We start from the raw sequence: 21464 nt of genomic DNA, 5'->3' as shown, positions 1-21464 counted from the left end.
ACCAGGGTTCATGATCTTTCCAGGCACCCCAAAATGAAACCAACCTGAATTTCCTTAAATATAAATATAATAAACAGATCTTTTTAAAGCTTGAGTTTTACAAAGTTTAAAATTTTGAGCTTACATCTGTTTCTAGACTTCATGCTTTTAAATCATGTGCTACATATCAAGAGCAGTGTCTGGAAAGCTGGAGAGATGGCTCAGTGGTTCACAGCACTGGCCATTTTTCCAGAGAACCTGGGTTCAATTCCCAGCACCCACATGGTAGCTTACAACCTCCACAACCGTCTGTAATTCCAAGGATCTGACACCCACTTCTGGCCTCTTGGGCACCAGGCACACAGGTGGTGCATTGTGGGGTGAGGGGGTCTCTGTAGGCCTTCTGGATGGCCGAGAAATGGTCCACAAAAAGATATGAATGAATCTCTACTCAGCCTGACGTAGGTATTGGCGGTGGGCCAAATTTTCGAGTGTTTGATACCAGTTCGTTTATTTTAGCCATATTTAAGCACGGCACAATTTTGGGGGGAAAAGTTTTCTGATACCCATTAACTTAGCCCCGTGAGTACAGAAAATCTTAAGACATGCTCACATTGAAGTTCCTAAAAGAGTACCTGTGGCTTCATCTCTAAGATGGGTTCTGGAGACTTAGAAACAATGTTCGAGGTAGGAGTAGGGAGAATGGCTCAGGTGAACATAATGCCTGGCCCTAAGGTAACAGGGAAGTCACAGGCTGTTATTGTAAAGTACAAATGGCATCTCTCACAAGGAGGGTTTTATGGCTTAGAAGTAATGTCGAGAGTTTTAGTGGGAAAGGGTCTGGGATAAGTAAACATAAATTCTGCGGGATATGTGTGGAGGCTGGAGGTTGTAAACCACTCATTCCCAGCATTTCAGGAGAAAGACAAGTTAAACATCTCCTCCCTTTGCAGGAAGCCTGCATATTTAACTTTCCTGCCTTCTCCAGTGCTTAACTGTGCACAAGGCTCTTTGCCCTCTACAGGTCACAGACATACATGTAGGCAAAACACTCATACACATAAAATACTGTAAAGCTTCAAAATCTAGAATAGTTCTACCTTTTATACTTAATATAAAATATGTGCATGTAGATATCATAGATACTACTAAAAATTGGTAAGATGTAGTTTCTGTTCTTCAGGAAATGTACCCTGGAAGGGTCAGTCAATACACAAATGATTAAAATATGTTATAGAAATGTTTAATTACTAACAGAGACAAAATGAACACAAATTTTGAAATTTAGAAGGGAGGGATTGCAGATCTAGGAATGGCTCATGGGGAGTCAGGACCGGGCTGAGTCTTGGCTCAGAAGCAGTACACTTAGTTCCACCTAACATTTCTGAAGGCTGGCTACTATACAGGGTTTGCACTAGTGAACACGTGACCCTGACACCATAACTCTATACCCTATAGACAAAATGCACAATTGTCCGATGGACCTATCAGAAGATGGAAATCCTAACGTATAAAATTTTGCCTCACCAGCGCAGCCAGGTAGCGAAGCACCTTGTTGTCATTCACCAGCATTTTAATGATGTCTTTTCTGGGGGGTTTGGGGATGAGAGCAAAACAATTCTGAGCAGAGTCTTCGATGAGTCCATAGCCATTGTACGGAGGTAACTCCTGGAGACAAATGGGAGAAAGAAGTGAGGTCATCAGTGTTAACGTTACACAAGAGGTGACCGTGAGTGTCTCCTTCAAAGTCAGCTCAGAGACACTTACTCAAAAGCAACTTCCCAACACTGCGAATTCATGGCCAACCTGGGTTACAAAATTAGACCTGGTCTCGAAAATTAATGAACATCCCATTCTTGACAGTCACGGGACATATAAGAACTGGGAAATTGGCATATTAAAGGAAAGAAAGTAGGCAACAGAGATCATCCCTGGCAAAGATCCCAGGGAGGGTATGCTTGACAATGGCTTTAAAACAACTACCTTAAAAATTCTCTAAGAGGGCCAGCCCGCAGTGCAGAGGGTGTGAGGGTTGTGGGGGAGCGGCGGTGTAGGGGAGTACTTTCCACAGAAGCCTCACAACCTGGACTTGAACCCTGAAAACTACTGTGGAAGGAGAGAACCAGCTCCCAAAAGTTCTCCCCTGACCTCCACCTACATACCATGGCATGCACACACACACACACACACACACACACACACATATCACACACACACACCACACACACACCACATACATACATATGCATACTACATATTGATACACACAACACCTACATACACACACACACACCACATACACAGACACATTTTTTTTTAATGTTCAAAGAATTAAAGGGAAATTCTTGTGGAAACCCTCAAGAAAATTAAATATAAAGAAGTGAAATATCAATCACAGAAAATCTAAAATAAAACCAAAATTAAATTTAAAACAGGATCAATGAGATAGTAAGTAAAAGTGCTCACTGACAACCTGATTTCAATCCCCACAACCCACAGGGTAGAAAGAGAGAAACAATTCCCATCAAATTGTCCCCTTATCTCCATTTTCATGCTGTGATCACATGCACAAAATAAACTATATATGTAAATTAAAGAAATTATAGAGCTGAAAATTGAAATAAAAGAAAATGAAAATTTCGCTCTTAGGATTCAAAGAGACTTTTGTAAACAAGGGAATAAATGGTCCCAGAAGGTGTGGCTGTGCACCTCTGTAATCCCATCTCTTGGAGCTAAGGACAAGAAGGTCAGGAGTTCTAGGAGAGCCTTGGCTACATAGCTAGTTCAAGGACAGCTTGGGCTATGGGAGACCCTAGACCTGGGGGGGGGGGCGAGGGAGGGAAGGAGGGAAGGAGGGAATGAAGGAGGGGTAAGAAGAAAGGAAGAAAGGAGAGAGGGAGGAAGGAAGGAAGGCTAACACAAACTACTAACTCTGAGAAAAGACTGGAGAAAAACGACTCGAGTTTAGAGCATCCATGGGATGCTCTTAAGAACCAATATAAGCATTATGTCTCATAAAAAGAGGAGAAAGAGAAATGAGGGTGTGTGTGTGTGAATAAATAATAGTTTATATTTCTTCAACCAGATGAAAGACATCAATAAAAATACACACAAAGAGCCTGAAGATGAGTTCAAGGGCTCACATTGTCAGACACACAACAACCAAATGTTCCAACGAGAAGGGGGGATGTGCCTTGTCACACACGGGAGGATTATTAACAGATCTCTTCCTAGTAACTTTGGAGACAAAAAGGCAATGGGCCAATATATCCAAGTTGCAAAAGGAAATAAAGCACGATAATGGTGAATTCTATAAGTAGCAAAGCTGTCCTTGAGAAAGAAGGGGCAAATTAAGATATTTATAAATGAACAAAAGCGGGGAGTTAGTTACTACTGCACCTCACTGGCAAGCTGTGTGCCAGGGAATCCTTCCAATTTAAGCAAAGTGGCAGGACACTAGATGATACTTAAATGTTCCATAACAATGAGCACACAGAAGTTAACTGAGAAACATTCCAAACTAACCTACAAGTAAGTATTATGATTTTGGGTTATAATGCCATATTTTCTCAGTTATGTAATTTAAGAAAGCTAGAAATATTGCTATGCAATAGAGGATTTGTCTACCATGTGCAACATCCCCAATTTGACAGCTACAGCTAAAAACAAGATGATGTGGGACACTAATATACAAAATACCTTTATAAACAGAGGTTATGCACAGAAATGTAGACACTTACCTAAAATATTCAATGGGAATTTCCAGTCTTAATATGCATAGACTTACTTTATGTTTTATGAGCCTTACAATTTTCTATTAGTGTGGACAGATGTATTTTGTCAACATCATTCTTCATTCTGCATAAAACATGCATTCCTCTATAGTCCTCCAAACATATTTGGTAGACCAAAGATAAACAATATTCTAAAGAATTAAAATGACCACAAACAGCACTTCAGAAAGGTGATTCTACCTGGCTTTTCTATCAACAGTATATGAAAGTTGCATTTTCAAAGAGACAAAACACTAGGTACTGAAAAGTTTTAAAAGTGAGAAAACTATAAAACCTCATTTTAGTTGCTCTATTTCTTTGAATATAACTGTACCGTGGGTGTTTTCATGCAGTGATGGGCTCTTTGCATCACCTCATCCATTTTTATTGGGTTTTTTCCCTTGAGTTTCTACATCGTTTTCTTGCCACACTTAGTACTTCTATTCCGTTACCTGTTTTATAGGAGGTGGCTCTTGCTTGCTCACATCAATGCGTGGCAAATCGGGCATGCCAAACTTGTCTCTGTAGTACTGTCGGGTGAACGGATCACAGTCATAAATGAAGAAGGTCCTCCCGAGGATAGTGAGTGGCTTCCCCACAATGAAGTCCTTGGCAGTGTACCACTCCAGCACCTCTTGGTCAGAGATCTCCAGCACACACTGAGGGAAGTTCTCTAATTGGAGATGGAGTCAGAGGGATGAAGGAAAGCACAGGGGAAGAAAGCTTGACACAAGGACTGGGTATTCCTGACAGCCGGCTCTTGTTAAGGGTTGAGTACCCAACAATATGTCAAAGGAATAGAAGGCTGTATATTTCAATCTTTGACAAAATACACAAATAATATGCTAGGCACTTTTCATAAAACTCTCTCTCTCTCTCTCTCTCTTGCATTCAGCTAGCACTATCATCAAAAGCCTCCGAGATCCACAGAATTAATACTTGGCCATATAAGACGTAGAAGAGAGTTGGTTCTGGAAAGGATCTAAGTCACGTGGTTTTAACTCACCACCCAGTTTCCCACACATCCCACAATTAGGGTCTGCCTGTGTACAAAATGCACTGCTAACTACCGAAGCTACACGTCATTGTGCAAAAACAACTCCCACCTTTGAGGAGAAAACATGTTTGTTGAGATAGACAGTAAATGATAACATAGATAATGGGTTGTCTCTCTCACACACACACACACACACCCCCCCCACAGTAACCAGGAGAGTAAGGAGAGTATGACATAGTCTTAGACATGAGGTAGGGGCCCAGGGAATTGAACCCAGGTCCTCTGAAAGAGTAACAAATTCTCTTAACCGCTGAACCATCCCCCCCAACGCCCCCATAAGGCATTTTTATTAGAGTGATGTAATATCTTATTATTATAGTTTTGAGCTGACAGTGCATGAAGATTACTAATTTTGAACACTCTTTCATCTAACTGTTGGCCAAGTGTCTTTTTTAAAAAACATTTGTTTGCATGTATTTACTTATTTACTGGGGGAAGTGCATACCATGACCAATGTGTAGAGGTCAAAGGACAACTGTGGGAGTCAGCTAGCTCCCTTTTCTGCCATGTGGGTCTCAGGAACTAGATTCAAGTTGTCAGGCTTGGTGTCAAGCTACTTGAGAGGCCGGAAGTAGACGTGAAAGGAAGCCAAGCTGGGCTGTAGAGTGAGGTGAAGGAAGGCCAGCTTGGGGAGTTTAGTGAGGCCCTGTCTCAAAATAAAAAAATAAATAAATTGTTGGGAAATTTAAGTACGTGTCCCTTACAGCTCTCTTCCTCCCCACCCAGCTGTAGAACTCCTGTGCTTTCAAGGTTGATCAAACACGGTTGTTCCCATAACTTTCCGGTGTGCAGTGCCCGTGCCTTGACCCCAGGTGTGGGTGGTGCATGATTTCCTCCTACGCTTGGCCCGTCCCCTGGCTTGGGGATAAAAGCCCGTTACTCTCTGTAACAAACAGCAGCAGCTTCCTCTTCACTTCTCATGGTGGTCTGTTAAGTGTTTCAATCCTGACACCCTCCACCAAGCTGGGTACTCTGGCTGTGCGGGAGTGGCAATAAATAAAATACAAAGAGGGCAGGGAATGTAGCAGAGTGGTAAAATGCCTTGCTGGCGTGCACAGGACCCCAGGTTTATGCCCCAGTACCACTGAGACAAACAAGCAAAGCTAACACTAAATGGGGTCAGTTAAGAAGCTTCACTCTACCTTTCTTTAAATGACTCACCTGTTGCATGTTTTGTTTTGTTTTGATTTGATTTGATTTTAATCTGTTAAGTCATCCCTACTAGAGTGTCCAGAAGGCATGCCTAGCCTAATAGGCAAATTATAGAGGAAAGTTGCAGGAAAAAAAACATTGTTAAAGACCCAAGAAAACACCGGCAGAACCAAGTACAAAAGAGTGATTACACTGACTACTAATTCCCTAGAACCCCAAATCCTCCCAAGTAACAGAAGACACACTCAGTCAAACTTACTTGCATTCTCCACCAAAATCTTGGGCATGCGCTGGCGGTTCATGAGGAGCGGGAATGGATCTCTTCCGTTGTTCCGTTCATGGACCTCTCGAATCTCCACTGTATCATCCATGAGGTAGTAATGAATGATGTAATGTCGGCATTCCCCAAACAAGCTATCCGTGTCATCCCAGATGGCATAGAATCGAAGAACCTTTGAGGGGACCAAAGTGATGACTTGAGATCCTAAGCCGGAACCTTAAGTCTGGTAAACACTAGCTGAAACACTCTCAGACAGTAAATCAAAATAACATCGAGGACAGAAAAATATACAAAATCATGTACTACACACAAACAGCCAAAAAGATTAGCACAAAGCTTCTAAATATTAGTCTGAGAAAGAGAAGCCGAGTAAAAAGAATGGGGGGGGGGTTGCCACTAAAAGTAACTTGTGCATATTGACAAAGATACATGGTGAATGGTGTGTAATAAAACTGGTGTGGAAAGGATTCTCATTAATGAACCTATCAAGTCCAGCCCAGGGTACATAACAAGTTTGAGACACACACACACACACACAGAGACAGAGAGAGACAGAGAGACAGAGAGAGAGACAGAGAGGGAGGGAGGGAGGGAAAGGGAGAGAGAGACTGGTATGGTGTGTACCCTTAATCCTAGAATCTGGAGGCAGAATTCACAGAATTTCTGTGAATTTGAATTATCTCCACCCCCACAGCAAGCTCTGTGGCAGCCAGAGCTATATTGTGAGACCCCCATCTCAATAAAACAAGCCAACTAAAATAAACAAAAATCTCAAGCATGTCTATGCTGACACCGGGTGGAACTTTCTGAAGAAACAGAAGTTAGTCTTTCAGGAAATTAATCTCAGAGTAATTTCTGTTACTGATTTCTTTCCCTTTATCGGTGAATGAAGATTCTAATCTACTTGTCCACCGCAGCTCACAGGTGGTGGGGTTGAAAAGCTGGGCAAGTCAGAAAACACTCAGAATACTCTGTTCTCTAACACTACTGCAGTATTCAGCAAGGATGTCTTTGAGACGGGATCCCTGGGAAATCATGGACCATAACTATTTTAATTAACTACTTTATTTTATTTTAATAGCTATCCAGTATCAGAACAAATATGTAATAGCATTAACACCACCACCACCACCATTGACCTAAGCCTGCCCAGAGAATTCTGTGAGATTAACTAAATCATTTGGGGATAGTGTGCCAGCTGGTTTTTATGTCAACTTGACACAAGCTAGAGTCATCAGAGAGGAGGGAACCTCAATTGAGAAAATGTCAGCTGGTTGGTGACACATGCCTTTAATCCCAGCACTGGGGAGGCAGAGACAGGCAGATCTCTGTGAGTTCAAAGCTAGCTTGGTCTACAGAGCGAGTTCCAGGACAGGCTCCAAAGCAACACAGAGAAACCCTGTCTTGAAAACCCAAACAAACAAACAACCAAACAAAAAGTCTCAAAAAGGTCTGGATGTAGGCATGCCTGAAGGACATTTTCTTAATCAGTGATTGATTCTGGAGGCTCCAGCACATTGTGGGAAATGCCTCCCTAGGACTGGCGGTCCTGGGTCTGTAAGAAAGCAGGTTGAGCAAGCCACAAGGAGCAAGCCAGTAAGCAGTGCCCCTCTAAGGCCTCTGCATCAGCTCCTGCCTCCAGGTTCCTGACTTGTTTGGTTCCTGTCCTGACTTCCTTCAGTGATGAGCAGGGATGTGGAAGTGTCCGCCAAATAAACCCTTTCCTCCCCAAGTTGCTTTTGGCCGTGGTGTTTTGTCACAGCAATAGTGACCCCAGTAAAGCAGGGGAGAAGAAATGAGGCATTGGAAATGGAAAGAGAGAAAAGCAGATGTATGTGGCTCAGGAATTGCTTTAGCATGTGAACATATGCAGGGGGTTCACTAGACAAAGCCACAGGACCCTTTGTATCCCTAATAATGAAGCTGAGGGCCTGCTAGATGAAAAAGGAACTTGCTGCCAAGCCTGACAACCTGTGGTTGATTCCCAGGACCCACAGAAAGAGAAAACCAGTGCCCAGAAGTTGTCCTCTGTCCTTCTCCAATAGACTGTGGCATGTGCAACATACATTTATGCATCCACTAATTAATAGAATGTCACAAAAACTTTAAGAAGTTAAAAAGTAAAAAATCTAAGAATTGGCATATTGTTAGCCCTACGGGAATTCCAAAGAACACATATCCACACTCAAACAGGAGTAAGCCTACTCCATTAGGTCCCTTACTTGTTTGTCAAAGGTGAGAAATTGCTTTAGTTGGTCAAAGTCTGATGGCGTGATGTATTTACGAACAGGTTCTCTCCGGAGTTCAGTGTAAGGATCAAGAGCCATCTTCTCTGGGGGATTTAATTCAATTCCTTGACTTTCCAAAAATTCCTAAAATTTCACAGTTAATATCAACATCCTTTGGAAGGTTTTAAATGTCATCAACTAATGGTCTGAAAAATTAGTGTGAAGGAATGAACGACTGATTGATAGAGTTGGCATTTCTTAGAGATACAATCTCCCAGGACCCAATTCTACAGTGCAGCAATAGCTGATAACTTGCCTGAAGTATTCTTTAATGTGTGTGTGTGTGTGTGTGTGTGTGTGTGTGTGTGTGTGTGTGTGTGTTAAGCTAGTTGGAAGGCATCATGGTAAGGTATGAAATATAAATTTCTATCAATCGGGTTAGGTGCCTAGTGTCAAATTCTGGCATTCTTTTAAGACAAGCATCTGGTTCCCAAGCATAATTTCACAAAACACTTGTGTTTCACTTTTCCTATGGAGGCAAGTACACCAGGGCCCGGTGAGGATGGAATAATGTTCCCAAACTTTCTAAAACAAGTATATAATTACATTTTAGGAAAAAAAAATCCAAGACAAGTTGGCATTGTTTTTTTTTTTTTTTATAATGTTTATACTCCATAGTAGTAAAGAGTGCACACTCATGCAAATACTAACCTGCTTAGTAACCTCCTCCTCACCCCACAGTCACCAGTGTCTTCCCCATCAACTTTGTAGCAAATGAAGTGAAGAAATGTATCCCACCAGCTAGAATACTGCTGTGGAGTCCCAGCCCACAAGGAATACACTATACCTGTGTGAATCTGTCACAGTCAACAATTCGGAAAGTTTTGCCGTAAATTGTGATGTTGATTGCCCGATTGAGGTCTTTCCAGTGGTAATGGTCTCCCACGTCATTCTTGGCTAGCCGTTGGCGTTTGACCAGCTTGCCTTGTGGGATCCCCGAGTTCTCCACCACCGGCTCTATGATTGACATGCTGTCATCCTCTAGATAGTAGTAAATGTTCACTTGGCGGATTCGATAGTGCTCCTCCATTGATATAGGAACATCTTCTTGGAAGTAGGCGCTAAATTTCAGCACCTGTAACACACAAGAAGGGTTTTCATTATGATCTGAGAAGCACAGTTACAATATGAACCACCAGCAGCCATAGGCTCATTGGGCAGCATCTAAACAAGTGTTCTGGCATCTTTGGAAGCATTTGAATTCTATCTAGACCAAAGATTAGCCCTCTGAGGAGTGTCCATTCAATGTGAAGTCAGAATAGCTTACTGGGTGCACAGTCAAAAAAATATTAAACCCTCTGGAAAAAAAAAGCATATATTGATATGCTGTGGCGTCACTTTCCATTTCTGGTACTTTATTTTATTTGGTGTTTCTTTTCATAGAGACAAGGCACTAGAATTATATTCTAGGTAGTCAAGAGACTTCTGAAACCTCCCTTAAATAAGGGGAGAATGGGGGGAAATTCAGATCCTGAAATTAAGACACAGTGTCTTTCTCATTGAGAACATAAAAGTACAGACCTTTAAACAGCAGAAAAATGAAGGTAAAAGCCAAAAATTACTAGCTACCTCTTAGGAAAACTATGAATGTAAAGGAAGGAATTCCTTGAAATTCCTGAGGGAACAATGGAAAGGCACACATTTCAATGATACATTTAAAGGAAAAGAACAATTTTAGAGTAATATTTTGAATCAAATGCAAAAAAAATTCAAAAGGAGAACAGCACTATAGTAACATAGGAAACAGGGTGAACCACAAATTTAAAAACTATACACAACAGGCAGTTTGGTTGTGAGCCATCATGTGAGTGCTGGATTGAACCTGTATTCTCCAATGTTCCTAACCACTGAACCTACTGATGTAATTTTAATAGTCATTTACCTCTTCTCTTATTAAGAATAAAAAGTTCTGTATTTTGGTGTCTAGTTACTTTAGTTCTTTATATATTTTGGAGATCAGTCCTTTGTCAGACGTGGGGTTGGTGAATGAATATCTTTTTCCATTCTGTGGGCTGCCGTTTTGTCTTATCGACTGTGTCCTGTGCCTTTCAGAAGTTTCCAGTCTCAGGATATCCCATCTATTAACCGTTGCTCTCGGTGTCTGTGGTACTGGTGTTATACTTAGGAAGGAGTCTCCTGTGCCCATGCATTCAAGGCTATCAGGTTCAGTGTGGCTGAATGTATATGGAGGTCTTTGATCCATTTGGACTTGAGTTTTATGCGTGGTAATAGATATGGATCTATTTACATTCTTCTATCTGCAAACATCCAGTTATGCCATCGCCATTTGTTGGAAATGCTTTCTTTTTTTTTTTTTTTCCATTGTGTAATTTTAGCTTCTTTGTCAAAAATCAAGCGTTCCTAGGTGTGTGGATTAATATCAAATAATCCAATTAAAAAATGGGGTAAAGATCTAAACAGAGAATTCTCAACAGAAGAATCTCAAATGGCTGAAAGACACTTAAGGGATTGCTCATACCCTTAGCCATCAGGGAAATGTAACAACTCTGAAATACCATTTTATACCAGTCAGAATGGATAAGATCAAACAACACCAATGGCAGCGTATGCTGGAGAAGATGTAGAAAAAGGGGAACACTCCTCTATTGCTGGTGGGAGTGCAAACTTGTACAGCCACTTTGGAAATCAGTATGGAGGTTTCTCAGAAAATTTGGAATCAATCTACCTCAAGACCCACCAATACCATTCTTGGGCATATGCCCTAAGGATGTTCAATCATATCACAAGGACATTTGCTCAACTATGTTCATAGAAGCATTATTCATAATAGCCACAACCTGGAAACAACCTAGATGCTCCTCAACTAAGGAATGGATAAAGAAAATGTGGTACATTTACACAATTGAGTACTACTCAGTGGGGAAAAAAATGATATCTTGAAATTTATAGGCAAATGGATGAAACTAAAGAAACCATCCTGAGTGAGGCAACTAAGTCACAGAAACAAACACGGTATGTTCTTGCTCATAATTGGATATTAGATGGAAAGCAAAGGATAACCAGCCTATAGTCCACAACCCCAGAGAAGCTAGGTAGCAAGGAGAATCCTAAGAAAGACATATATGGACGCTTCTGGAAAGGGAAAATAGACAAGATCTCTTGAGAAAATTGGGAGTGTTGGGGTGGGGGAGAAGGGAGTGCAGAAGGGATGAGGGAGGAGAACATGAGGGAAATGAATGCTTGAAATGGGGGAAGGACAGAGAGGGATAGCAAGGAAAGAGATATCTTCATTGAGGGAGCCATTATGGGGCTATGGAGGAACCCGGCACTAGGGAAATTCCTAGGAATCCACAAGAATGACCCCAATCATCATCCTATGCTTTAGTGAAGAGGGTGCCTGAACTGGCCTTCCCTGTAATCACATTAATGACTACCTTAATTATTCTCAAAGAGCCTTCATCCAGCAATTGGTAGAAGCAGATGCAGATATCCACAACTAAGCACTGGGCTGAGCTCCCAGAGTCCAGTCAAAGACAGGGAGGATGGATAATATGAGCAAAGGGGTTGAGACCATTTGGGGGATACCCACAGAAGCAGCTGACCCGAGCTAGTGGGAGCTCACTAAATCTGGACTGACAGCAGGAAAACTTGCATGGGGCCAAACTAGGCCCTCTGAATGTGGGTGACAGTTGAGTGGCTTGGGAAGTCTGTAAGGCCACTGACAGTGGGACCAGGATTTATCCCTAGTGCTTGAACTGGTTTTTTGGAGCCCATTCCCTATGGTGGGATACCTTGCTCAGCCTAGATATAGGGGGGAGGGCCTTGGTCCTGCCTCAAAGAGATGTGCCAGATCTTGTTGACTCCCATGGAAGCCTTACCCTCTCTGAGGAATGGAGGGAGGTGGGGGGGCAGCAGGAGGAGGGGAGGGAGTGGGGACTGAGATTGGTACATAAAACGAGAAAAGATGAAGAGAGGGAGGAGGGAATATATGAGCAAGGGAGATCAAGATCATGATGGAGAAATCTCCAGAAGCGTCAAGCTCATGGACGCTCATGAACTCTAGACTGACAGCTGTGGAGAGGCCAGGGGACCAAACTAGGCTCTCTGTATGTGGGAGACAGTTGAGAAGCTTGGACTATCGGAGAGGCCCCTGGTAGTAGGACCATGATACAAACCTGGTACATGAGCTAGCTTGTTGGAACCCATTTCCTATGGTGGGATGCCATGCTCAATGCGTGGGAGAGGGGCCGGGCCCTGCCCTAACCTATTGTGCCAGACTTTTTTTTGGGCTCCTCATAGGAGCCCTTACCCATGAGGATGAATGGACTGGGATGAGTTAGGGGCAGGGAGGCGAGGGGCAACCACAGGAGGGGTTGGAGGGAGACTGTGGTTGGAATGTAAAATAAAATTTAAAAGAATTATAAAAAAATATTAATATGAGAAAAGATTGTTTTAAAATATTAAAATATATATATATATGAGTTGTAGGCCCCTATAAGGTAGCAACTGAGAATAATGTCAACACAAATAGCTCTTAAGAGCTTCTTGTAGTTAGGTTAACAGCTGTACTAGGTAGGACAAGAACTTGATAACATGTAGAAGGAGGGGAAAATAATATTTAGATACTCTGTTTAAAAATGTATCTTTTCACTGAATCTTACAGTGGCCTTGGCTCCTGGTGGTGTGTTCAAACCTCCTGAGTTTGTAGAGATCATATTGCTTGTTTGAACTTTGAGGATGACAGAGGAAACGAAAGAGAAATACTTGGCTTGGCATCTCACTGAATGTGGGGAAGAAACGTCATGCAGGGATGCTCAGGATCCAAGCTAAAAGAGCAGCTCCCAGTGGTCCTGGGGGCTGACTAATAATGGGAATAAAATACAGGCTAAGTGTAAATAAACAGCTCACCCAGGTGAGGGGTTTCCATTCAGGGAAGGCCTGAGGCTAAGGTCTGAGGTCAGAGACGAAAATAAAAACTGACAGTTGTCTGCACCGAGGAGACAGTTGAAGCCAAGGAAGTAGGTGTGATCTCCTAAGAAGGGAAGCTCAAGAACGAGCACAGAAACGTGCAAATGCTTACAAGGAGGAGGCTGGGAGACCAGAGAATGAGCAACCTGGTAGACAGGAGTGAGGAACCAGGAGAGTGAGGAGTCTTGTGTACAAGCAAAGAGCAGAACCTGGGAGGGAGGAAGAGGGGAGAGAGGGGAGGGAGGGGGAGAGAGGGGAGGGAGGGGGAGAGAGGGGAGGGAGGGGTATTAGAGAGAGTTGAAACAGGGCCTAGAAAAAGGACCATGGGTGCCTGTCCAAACTCAGCAAACAGGGCATCACTGTTATCTCTGAGAAAGCAGTTTGGTGCTCAAGGATAAGATGAAATTCTCTTCCTAAAGCAGTCACAGGCAGGAGGGGTTTTGTTGTTGTTTGGGGATAATATGAACTTTGCTAGAGAAAAACAGTCATTAAGAGTGTGTGGAACTGAAATAGCACCAATCATGAAAGGGTGGGTGATTGAGTGAATGAAATCTTGTTAAAAACAGACAAACAGATGGAGATGTTTTCAAGCTATTTTGCACTTGATGGAGATTTAGGATTCGTTGTTGAATAATAGGTGGGAAACAGCGGATGAACGGTGCAACATGAATGTGGGATTTGGAAGTCAGGCAACTTTTAACTGTATTTGGAAAATACTCTGGGGAAGTCTACAGGGAACTATTTTCTCTAATCTGCTTCCTGCCTACAGAAAGCCCCTTTCAAGGCCCAGTTCCGCTGTCTGTGACTAAGGGTTGAGGCATCTGAACAATTTTCTCTCAGAGCACTCAAGGAATTCCGTGGTTTACTGATAACATTTCTGCAAGTGCTCAAGTCTTAGACATCTGAAGTCAAGGGGTACCCTAAAATCCCAGATGATACCTTTTTGTCAAAAGCCACATGAGCAGGAACAAACTCTGCAGGAGGGGGCTGCCTGGGTGGACCGTAAGTTAAGACGGGTGCCTTATTGGCCAACTCATCCAGCTCAGCCTGAGACAGCTGGTTGTAGTGGAGCCGGTCTCCTCCTATCCCCACGGTCGGACGTCGGACAACAGCATAGCCGTTCCTGTAGCCGAGCGTCTGGCTTCTGTGGAATGCTGTTTTCTGAAAGAAAGATGTATGCCATCAATAACCTCATAGACATCTTCAAGTAAAACAACTAACTCCCTAAACTATCACAGTTTAAACTTTCGCTTTAAAATACATATTTTAAAATTATGTGTATGAGTGTAGACGTGTGCTTGTGAGGGCAGATGCCCTCAGACTCCTTGGACCAAGATGGAGATGAGCTCCCTGATGTAGGTGCTGAGAATTGAACCCCGGGTCCTCTGCAATTCTTGCTCTTAAACGCTGTGCCATCTCTCCAGCTCCAAATGTTTGCTTTTCAGGGTCTCAAAATGGACACCAAAACGTTTCACTGCATTGAAAGGATACTCTTAAAAAATGAATTAATTAATTCACTTTACATCCGGGTCGCGGTTTCCCCTCCCTCCTCTCCTCCCCGTCTGAAAGACTATTTTAAGGGGGAACATTTGGTCAGGAGCAAGGGAAGTAGAAGCCACCTAAGGTTAAAAGTGAAACAGCCCTGCTCTGTGATCAACGGGTTTACCTTACCTCTACCACATCACATCATCTATACTCTAGCTTTACTGATCTTGTATTTCTTCTTCTCTTGGTGGTCATGAACAATAGCCTCAAGATCTGGTTTTCCGAATTTTAATTTACCTCCAGCAACAGTCCTTCTTGCTATATTCACTCTGACACATTCATACAAGTCTTTGGAAAGCAGCTTGCCAGCATATATGTAATCATTCAGTAATCCAGCCCTTTTCTTAAAGATACATCCCCAAATTATGGGAAAGAATGGTAGGCTTGAAGCTAATCATAATAGTGACAAACATATGTGTGTGTGTGTGTGTATGATGCTTAAATGTTGGAAAGAATCTAAAGGACAAACATAAAGAAGAAAGGAAATGATGGAAATCCCACTCATTGAATTACTATGCAGGGATTAAAATAGTTTTAAATACAATTCAGCAGCCCGGTGAAGTATTTACAATTTATTAAAAGAAAAAAGGGCATCATATAAAACTATGTAAATAAACCACAATTATAAGTATATAAACTGGATTTGGTGAACATTCTATATTCTGGATTATGATCATTTTCTGCAATGAATATACATTTGTTATCATTGGAAATGTAAAAGATTAAATAAAGGGGAAGAATGAAATTGAAGTTATAGTAATTCAGTGGGTTTTATGTTCTTTGCTGGGTTATTTTCTAATTGTATATATGTAATATAGTTATGTATTATGCATATATGCTTTATACACAATCAAATTTTATTTTTATTAAGAGTGAAAAGATTTCCTTGCCTATCTCCCAATTTCTTTGGAGTCCAGCCTACCATCTTTCAAGGTCTATCTTACCATCAAAGGAACAGCAGTATGGACTTCTGCTAAAAGAGTTACAGAGCACAGACCTTTCGTTAATGCTCATGTGTTCTAGGTCCCAAGTTGGTTGACAGGAGCTGCCCATGCCTAATGCACAGACATAGGATAAGATGTACTGCACTGGGAAATGTGCATAGCTTCAAGTTCCTCTTTGCAACCACCCAAGACAGGTATGAGTCTTGAGTCTGAGAGTATAACTTGGTGATGGCGTGCTTACCATGTTCAAAGACCTAGGTTCAATTCCCAGCACCAGAAATGAGGAGGAGGGCTGGGAGGTGGCTTGGTAGCTAAGGGTTACTTACCACCAAGACTGACCACCTAAATTTGATCCTTGGGACCCACATGGTAGCAGGAGAAAACTCCCAGACATTGTCTTATGACCTCTACACATGCTCGATGGCAACCCCTCTCCCAAAAATTATGAAATAAAACATTAATAACTTCAGTTCATTTTCACCCCAGGCAAGGTATTTTAAGGTTTTCCACCATTCTTATTCATTAAGGTTCACCTTCTGGACACGTTTCCTTTGGAGTTACAACATTCCTTCACTGATGAAGATGCAGTTACCAAGGTTTTCAAATGTCAAGTAAGGATAATTTATTGACAGTCACTCAGTATACCTCATATGAAGTACGTCAAGACAGTTCATCTTTTCATATAAATATTTAAAATCTGGCACTTCTAGCCACACCTCTATAATCCCCCCAATCAACTCAGCCTTACCTTGTGGGTAACCCACACTCATGCACGCTGAATGTTTAACCTGATTCTGTACAGCACAGGGAAACACCTACAATTATATGAACTTAAAAGGCTCATTGAAATGGCAAATATGTGGTGCTGACCAGGCACAGTGGCTCCCACTTTTAATTCCAGCACTTGAGAAGCTGTAGCTGGAAATCATCGTGTGTTAAGGGCATCTTAGGTTACAGAGTGAATTTCAGGCCAGCTTGGCTAAAGAGGAGAGGGACTGGTCTCAAACAAACCAACAAACAACAGAGAAACATACATAGGGAGCTTGCATCTTTGAAAAAGTGACCGTGTTATATCTTGATGCAAGAGTAGAAGGGAGCCAGAATCCAAACCCTCTCCACGCTTTGCATTAACTGAAATGAAACTGATGTCCCCAAGAAGTGTGAAATTTATGAGTCTGAATTATTAAATTATACAGATATAAATCACTACTGGCTCTCCTACGTGTATCACTCTATGTTGATTCTCCAGAATATTTTTGTAACTCTGTTAGAATTAACACAAATGCTGAGAGCATTTAAGAGCTGGGGCTGGGGGGGGGGTACAGCTCAGTTGGTATCATGTTTGTCTGTCACTCGCAAAGCTCTGGCTTTGGACCGGACTGTAATCCCAGCACTCAGGAGCCCAAAGGATACATTCCAGATCACCCCAGGCTATATATGAAGCCAACCTGGGCTACACAAGACCCTGTCTCAAAATAAACCAGTAAATAAATAGCTAAACTATGTCAAGAGGAAACCAAGAACCCAGAAACCCAGACTACTGTTGTAGCCGGCCTTTCATCTGAGGCATTTTTATTTTATTGTTGGTGCTATGGTTTTTCTGTGTGTGTGTGTGTGTGTGTGTGTGTGTGTGTGTGTGTGTGTGTGTGGTGCGCACATGCCTGTGTGCATGTATATGGGCATGCATGTGGAAGATGGAAGCTGATATAGGGAGGCTGCATCAGATAAGGACCAGTCTAGCTAACCAGCTTGCATGGGTCCTAGTACTCTCACACAGCAGCAAGCACTTCGTCCCCTGGGCCACCTTCCCAGCCTCCGTTATGCTTTCCTTTCATGCTGTTCTTGTTCTGTCTGGTTTGGATTTGTTGCTCTTTGGAGACAGGCACTGGCTATGTAGCCCAGGCTAGACTCAAATTGGCCATCCTTATGCCTCAGCTTCCTGAAAGCTTCGATCAAGAATGTATGGCACCTCATTGGACTTGCTTTAATTTCATTTCATCCAGACAGTGAATAAAAACAGCGTGTGTGGGAGTGGGGTAAAACACAATCTGAATAGGGGTCCTTTGTGTTGGCATGACTTTAACTGGAGCGTTTCTGGAGGCTGAGGCCAGTTCAAGGCCAGTCTGGGCTGCATACAAGACACAACAAAGAAACCTCCCCAGCAATGCACACACAGCCTGAAAAGGAATCACACACACACACACACACACACACACACACACACACACACACACACACACAGTTAAGACGTAAAACAGGCTACTGAAAAAGGAAACAGCGATGGTCCATGTGGTTGAGGTACGTGAGATGGGAGAAATACAAAAGCAGAGAGGAGGAAGGTCGGCATGCTTTAAAGAGAAAATACAAGAAAACCAACATGAGCTGGGGAGGGATTCAATTCTAAAATAGGATGACGCTGGAGAAAGAGTGACCCCTAACTCAGAAGCCCAGAGACCTGCGGTGGGTGGGGGAAGAGCTGCCGGGAGCCCTGTCAGGAAAGGGGTGCATGGAAAGGGCTGAAAGGATTCAGAAGAGGAGGTAGGGAGGATGAAGGCAGAGAGGCGCTGAGTAGGGTAAAGGTGCATCTGGGGAGAGGCGTGGAGATGGCCTGGGACAGTGAGGCCAGAAGGCAGGTATATGGGCAGAAAAGTAAGAACAGGGCCGCAGTGAGGACACAGAAGGTGTGTGGACTACCAAGAGGCCGAGCAAAGGCTGGTGTGCGGGAGGGCGGTGGAGCCTGCGGGATGGAGGAGAGCAGAGGCGCCCCGAGTGGAGAACCCTTCCGACTGGCCCTCACCGTGGAGTCCGTAAAGGACGAGCCCGGGAGAAAGGGCAGGCCGTGCACCGGGTTGGTCACCATCACAGCTGTGCAGCCGCCGCCACGGTTGCCTTCTGCCGCTCGAGTTACCCTGGCAACAAACAGCATCCGCGGGCCTCTCCAGACTCCATGGTAACACCAAACACTACCGCAGGGAGGGGGAAGTTGCGGTGGGGGGGCGGGAGACGAAGTCAGGTTTGCGCGTGCGCAGAGGACCCCAGAGGCCCCTGACCCTTGGATGTGACTAATGGGTGTGACAGAGGCGGCTCCGCCCTTTCCTTCCCCACCCCTTCCTTTCCTCCTTAGTCCCAATTTGGTGGCTCCCAGAGGATGCAACCCAACCCGGAAGCGGTGTCTATGCAAGGCTGAAGGAGGCTGGAGTCCTCAGGCCTTGGCTCCTGCCCTGAGGTCTGCGGATTGGAGCATGTCCTTTCAGATGAGCTACAGATCAGAAGTGCCTTCTCTCCCCACGGTAGTCCTCCTAAGAGCTCAGGAACTCCTTCTCATCTCTGGAAAGAGAGCCGCTGTCCTAGTTCACACACGGTGTAAATGATTGCTCCCCAGTGAAAGCGCTAATTGCTTCAAAGCCAAGCTTCTCGGGGCTGGGTCCGTGGATTAGATTATTACTGACTGCATTTCTGTAGCTCAGACACGATTTAGACCACGCTGTCCCCACCTCCCATCTCCACCCCTATCCCCCACGCACTTCCCCAATCCCTCCCCAGCTTCCTGGTCCCTTCTCAGCTGGCTATCTATTTCGCTATTGGTTCGTGCAGGCTCAGAACTGTAGTGTCTATCTGTTGACTGCAGAGCAGCAGAGTGTCCATCGCAGTCTCTGCTTTGTATCTACAGAAACAGTGGTCTCAACCACAGAAGAGAGCACCTTCAAAAAGAGAGGCTCAGTCTCGGCAATGAAACAAGGACAGTGAAATGCCGCTGAGTATGGCACTTTCTGGACAACCTAATATGTTTTCTTAAAAAAAAAAGAAATAAGTTTTCCCAGCTATCAGGTGCATGAGCTCCCCCTCGTTCAGGTCAGCAGTTCCTGTGGGTTTCTCCAGCCTGCTCCTGACTCCTTTGCTTATCATTTCTCCCTGTCTGCAACTGGATTCCAGGAGTTCCGCTCGGTGTTTAGCTGTGAGTGTCTGCCTTCTGCATGGGAGTGACCCAGATTCCCTGAATGTGGTGTCAGTTAGGAGGACTGGGCAGTCTGTGGGGCCTCTGGAGTGAATCAGTATTTGTATACTAATGGACTTTGGGAGCCCATCCCACATAGAGGGACACTCTCTCAGCCTGGAGACATTGGGGAGGGCCTGGGCCCTGCTCCAAATGATGTGACAGACTTTGAAGACTCCCCATGGAAGGCCTCACCCTCCCAGGGGAGCAGAAAGGGAATGGGATGGGGGTTGGTAGGGGGAACGGAGGAAAGAAGGGTGTGAAAACTGAGGTTGACAAGCAAAGCAAGCTTATTTCAAATTTAAATTAAAAATTGTGTGTGTGTGTGTGTGTGTGTGTGTGTGTGTGACTCCATTCCTGAAATATCATCAGGAAAAGAAAGAAATCAAGAACCCATCATCACTGAGAGCTTAATAATAAAAATGAAGCCAAGATGCCCAGGGGTTCGGATTATGTCTCAAGATTTCCCAAGGAGTCTGATCTTCAAAATACCTGTTTCTGACCTATGAATTTAGAGACACAGTAGAGTAACAAGCCTGAGGGAGAAGACATAATGCAGTGCCATGTCTGCACCAGTTCAGATGGCAGCTGTATTAGTCAGGCTTCTCTAGAAGAACAGAACCGATAGAATGAATCACACACACACACACACACACACACACACACGCACACGGTTTATTAGAATGACTTACAGGCTGCGGTCCAGCTAGTCTAATAATGGCTGTCTACCAACAGAAGGTCCTAGAATTCAATAGTTGTTCAAATCTCGAGGTGGAATGTCTCAGCTGGTCTATGCCAGAATACCTTCTGTAAGCAGGGGTTAATGTCAGTGAAAGGATGGGCTTCTAGCAAGAGGCAAGAGGGAGAGCAAGCAGGCCATGAGCACACTTCCTTCTTCCCTGTCCCGAATACAGGCTACCAGCAGAAGGCGTGGCCCAGACTAAAGGTGGATCTTCCCACCTCAACGGTCTCCATTACAAGTGGGTCTTCCCACTTCCGATGACTTAATTAAGAAAAATCCTTCACTGGTGTGCCCAGCCACTCGGGTTTTAGTTAATTTCAGATGTAGCCAAGTTGACAACCAAGAACAGCCATCATAATAGCGTTGCCTTTATGGAAGATTTACCACAGCAAATCTTCCTGTGGGTTTCACTAATTGGCACAAAGCTCCAGGAGCCAGGATGAGAAAACAGTAAGTGGTGTCTAAAGCCATCACTGGTGACTATTACACCTACCCATAAACATTCGTTTTCATTACCTCTTCGTTTCTCCTCACTACTGCTGTTTGTTCTTGCCTGTCTGTGGCCTCTTGTCTTCCTCCTTCTCCTCTCCCCCTTCCTTCCTTTCTTCCTTCCTTTCTTTCTTTCTTTCTTTCTTTCTTTCTTTCTTCCTTCCTTCCTTCCTTCCTTCCTTCCTTTCTTTCTTCCTTCCTTCCTTTCTTCCTTCCTTCCTTTCTTTCCATTTTTCTTTTATTTTTCTTCTTTCTTTTTTCTTTTTTTTGTTCTTTTTGAGACAAGTTCTCA

At 43.6% G+C, this 21464-nt stretch overlaps 1 protein-coding gene across 1 annotated transcript in view; it reads right to left on the bottom strand.

Annotated features, from left to right (window-relative positions):
• Positions 1-18914, bottom strand: part of Efhc1 (EF-hand domain containing 1) — a 28382-nt gene extending 9468 nt beyond the window's left edge. The window contains exons 1-7 of the mRNA XM_051204466.1: positions 18745-18914; positions 14398-14619; positions 9317-9604; positions 8464-8613; positions 6221-6413; positions 4205-4425; positions 1507-1647 (exon numbers count right to left, since the gene is read on the bottom strand). Of these exons, the coding sequence (XP_051060423.1) occupies positions 1507-1647; positions 4205-4425; positions 6221-6413; positions 8464-8613; positions 9317-9604; positions 14398-14619; positions 18745-18873 (1344 nt within the window). The 5' untranslated portion in view covers positions 18874-18914. The remainder of the gene's footprint in view (positions 1-1506; positions 1648-4204; positions 4426-6220; positions 6414-8463; positions 8614-9316; positions 9605-14397; positions 14620-18744) is intronic.
• Positions 18915-21464: the final 2550 nt, after the last annotated feature.

Source organism: Phodopus roborovskii, unplaced genomic scaffold, assembly GCF_943737965.1.
Source record: "Phodopus roborovskii unplaced genomic scaffold, PHOROB, whole genome shotgun sequence".
Taxonomy (NCBI): Eukaryota; Metazoa; Chordata; class Mammalia; order Rodentia; family Cricetidae; genus Phodopus; species Phodopus roborovskii.
Note: the sequence above shows the minus strand (reverse complement) of the source record. Positions and strands in the feature narration are given on the sequence as shown.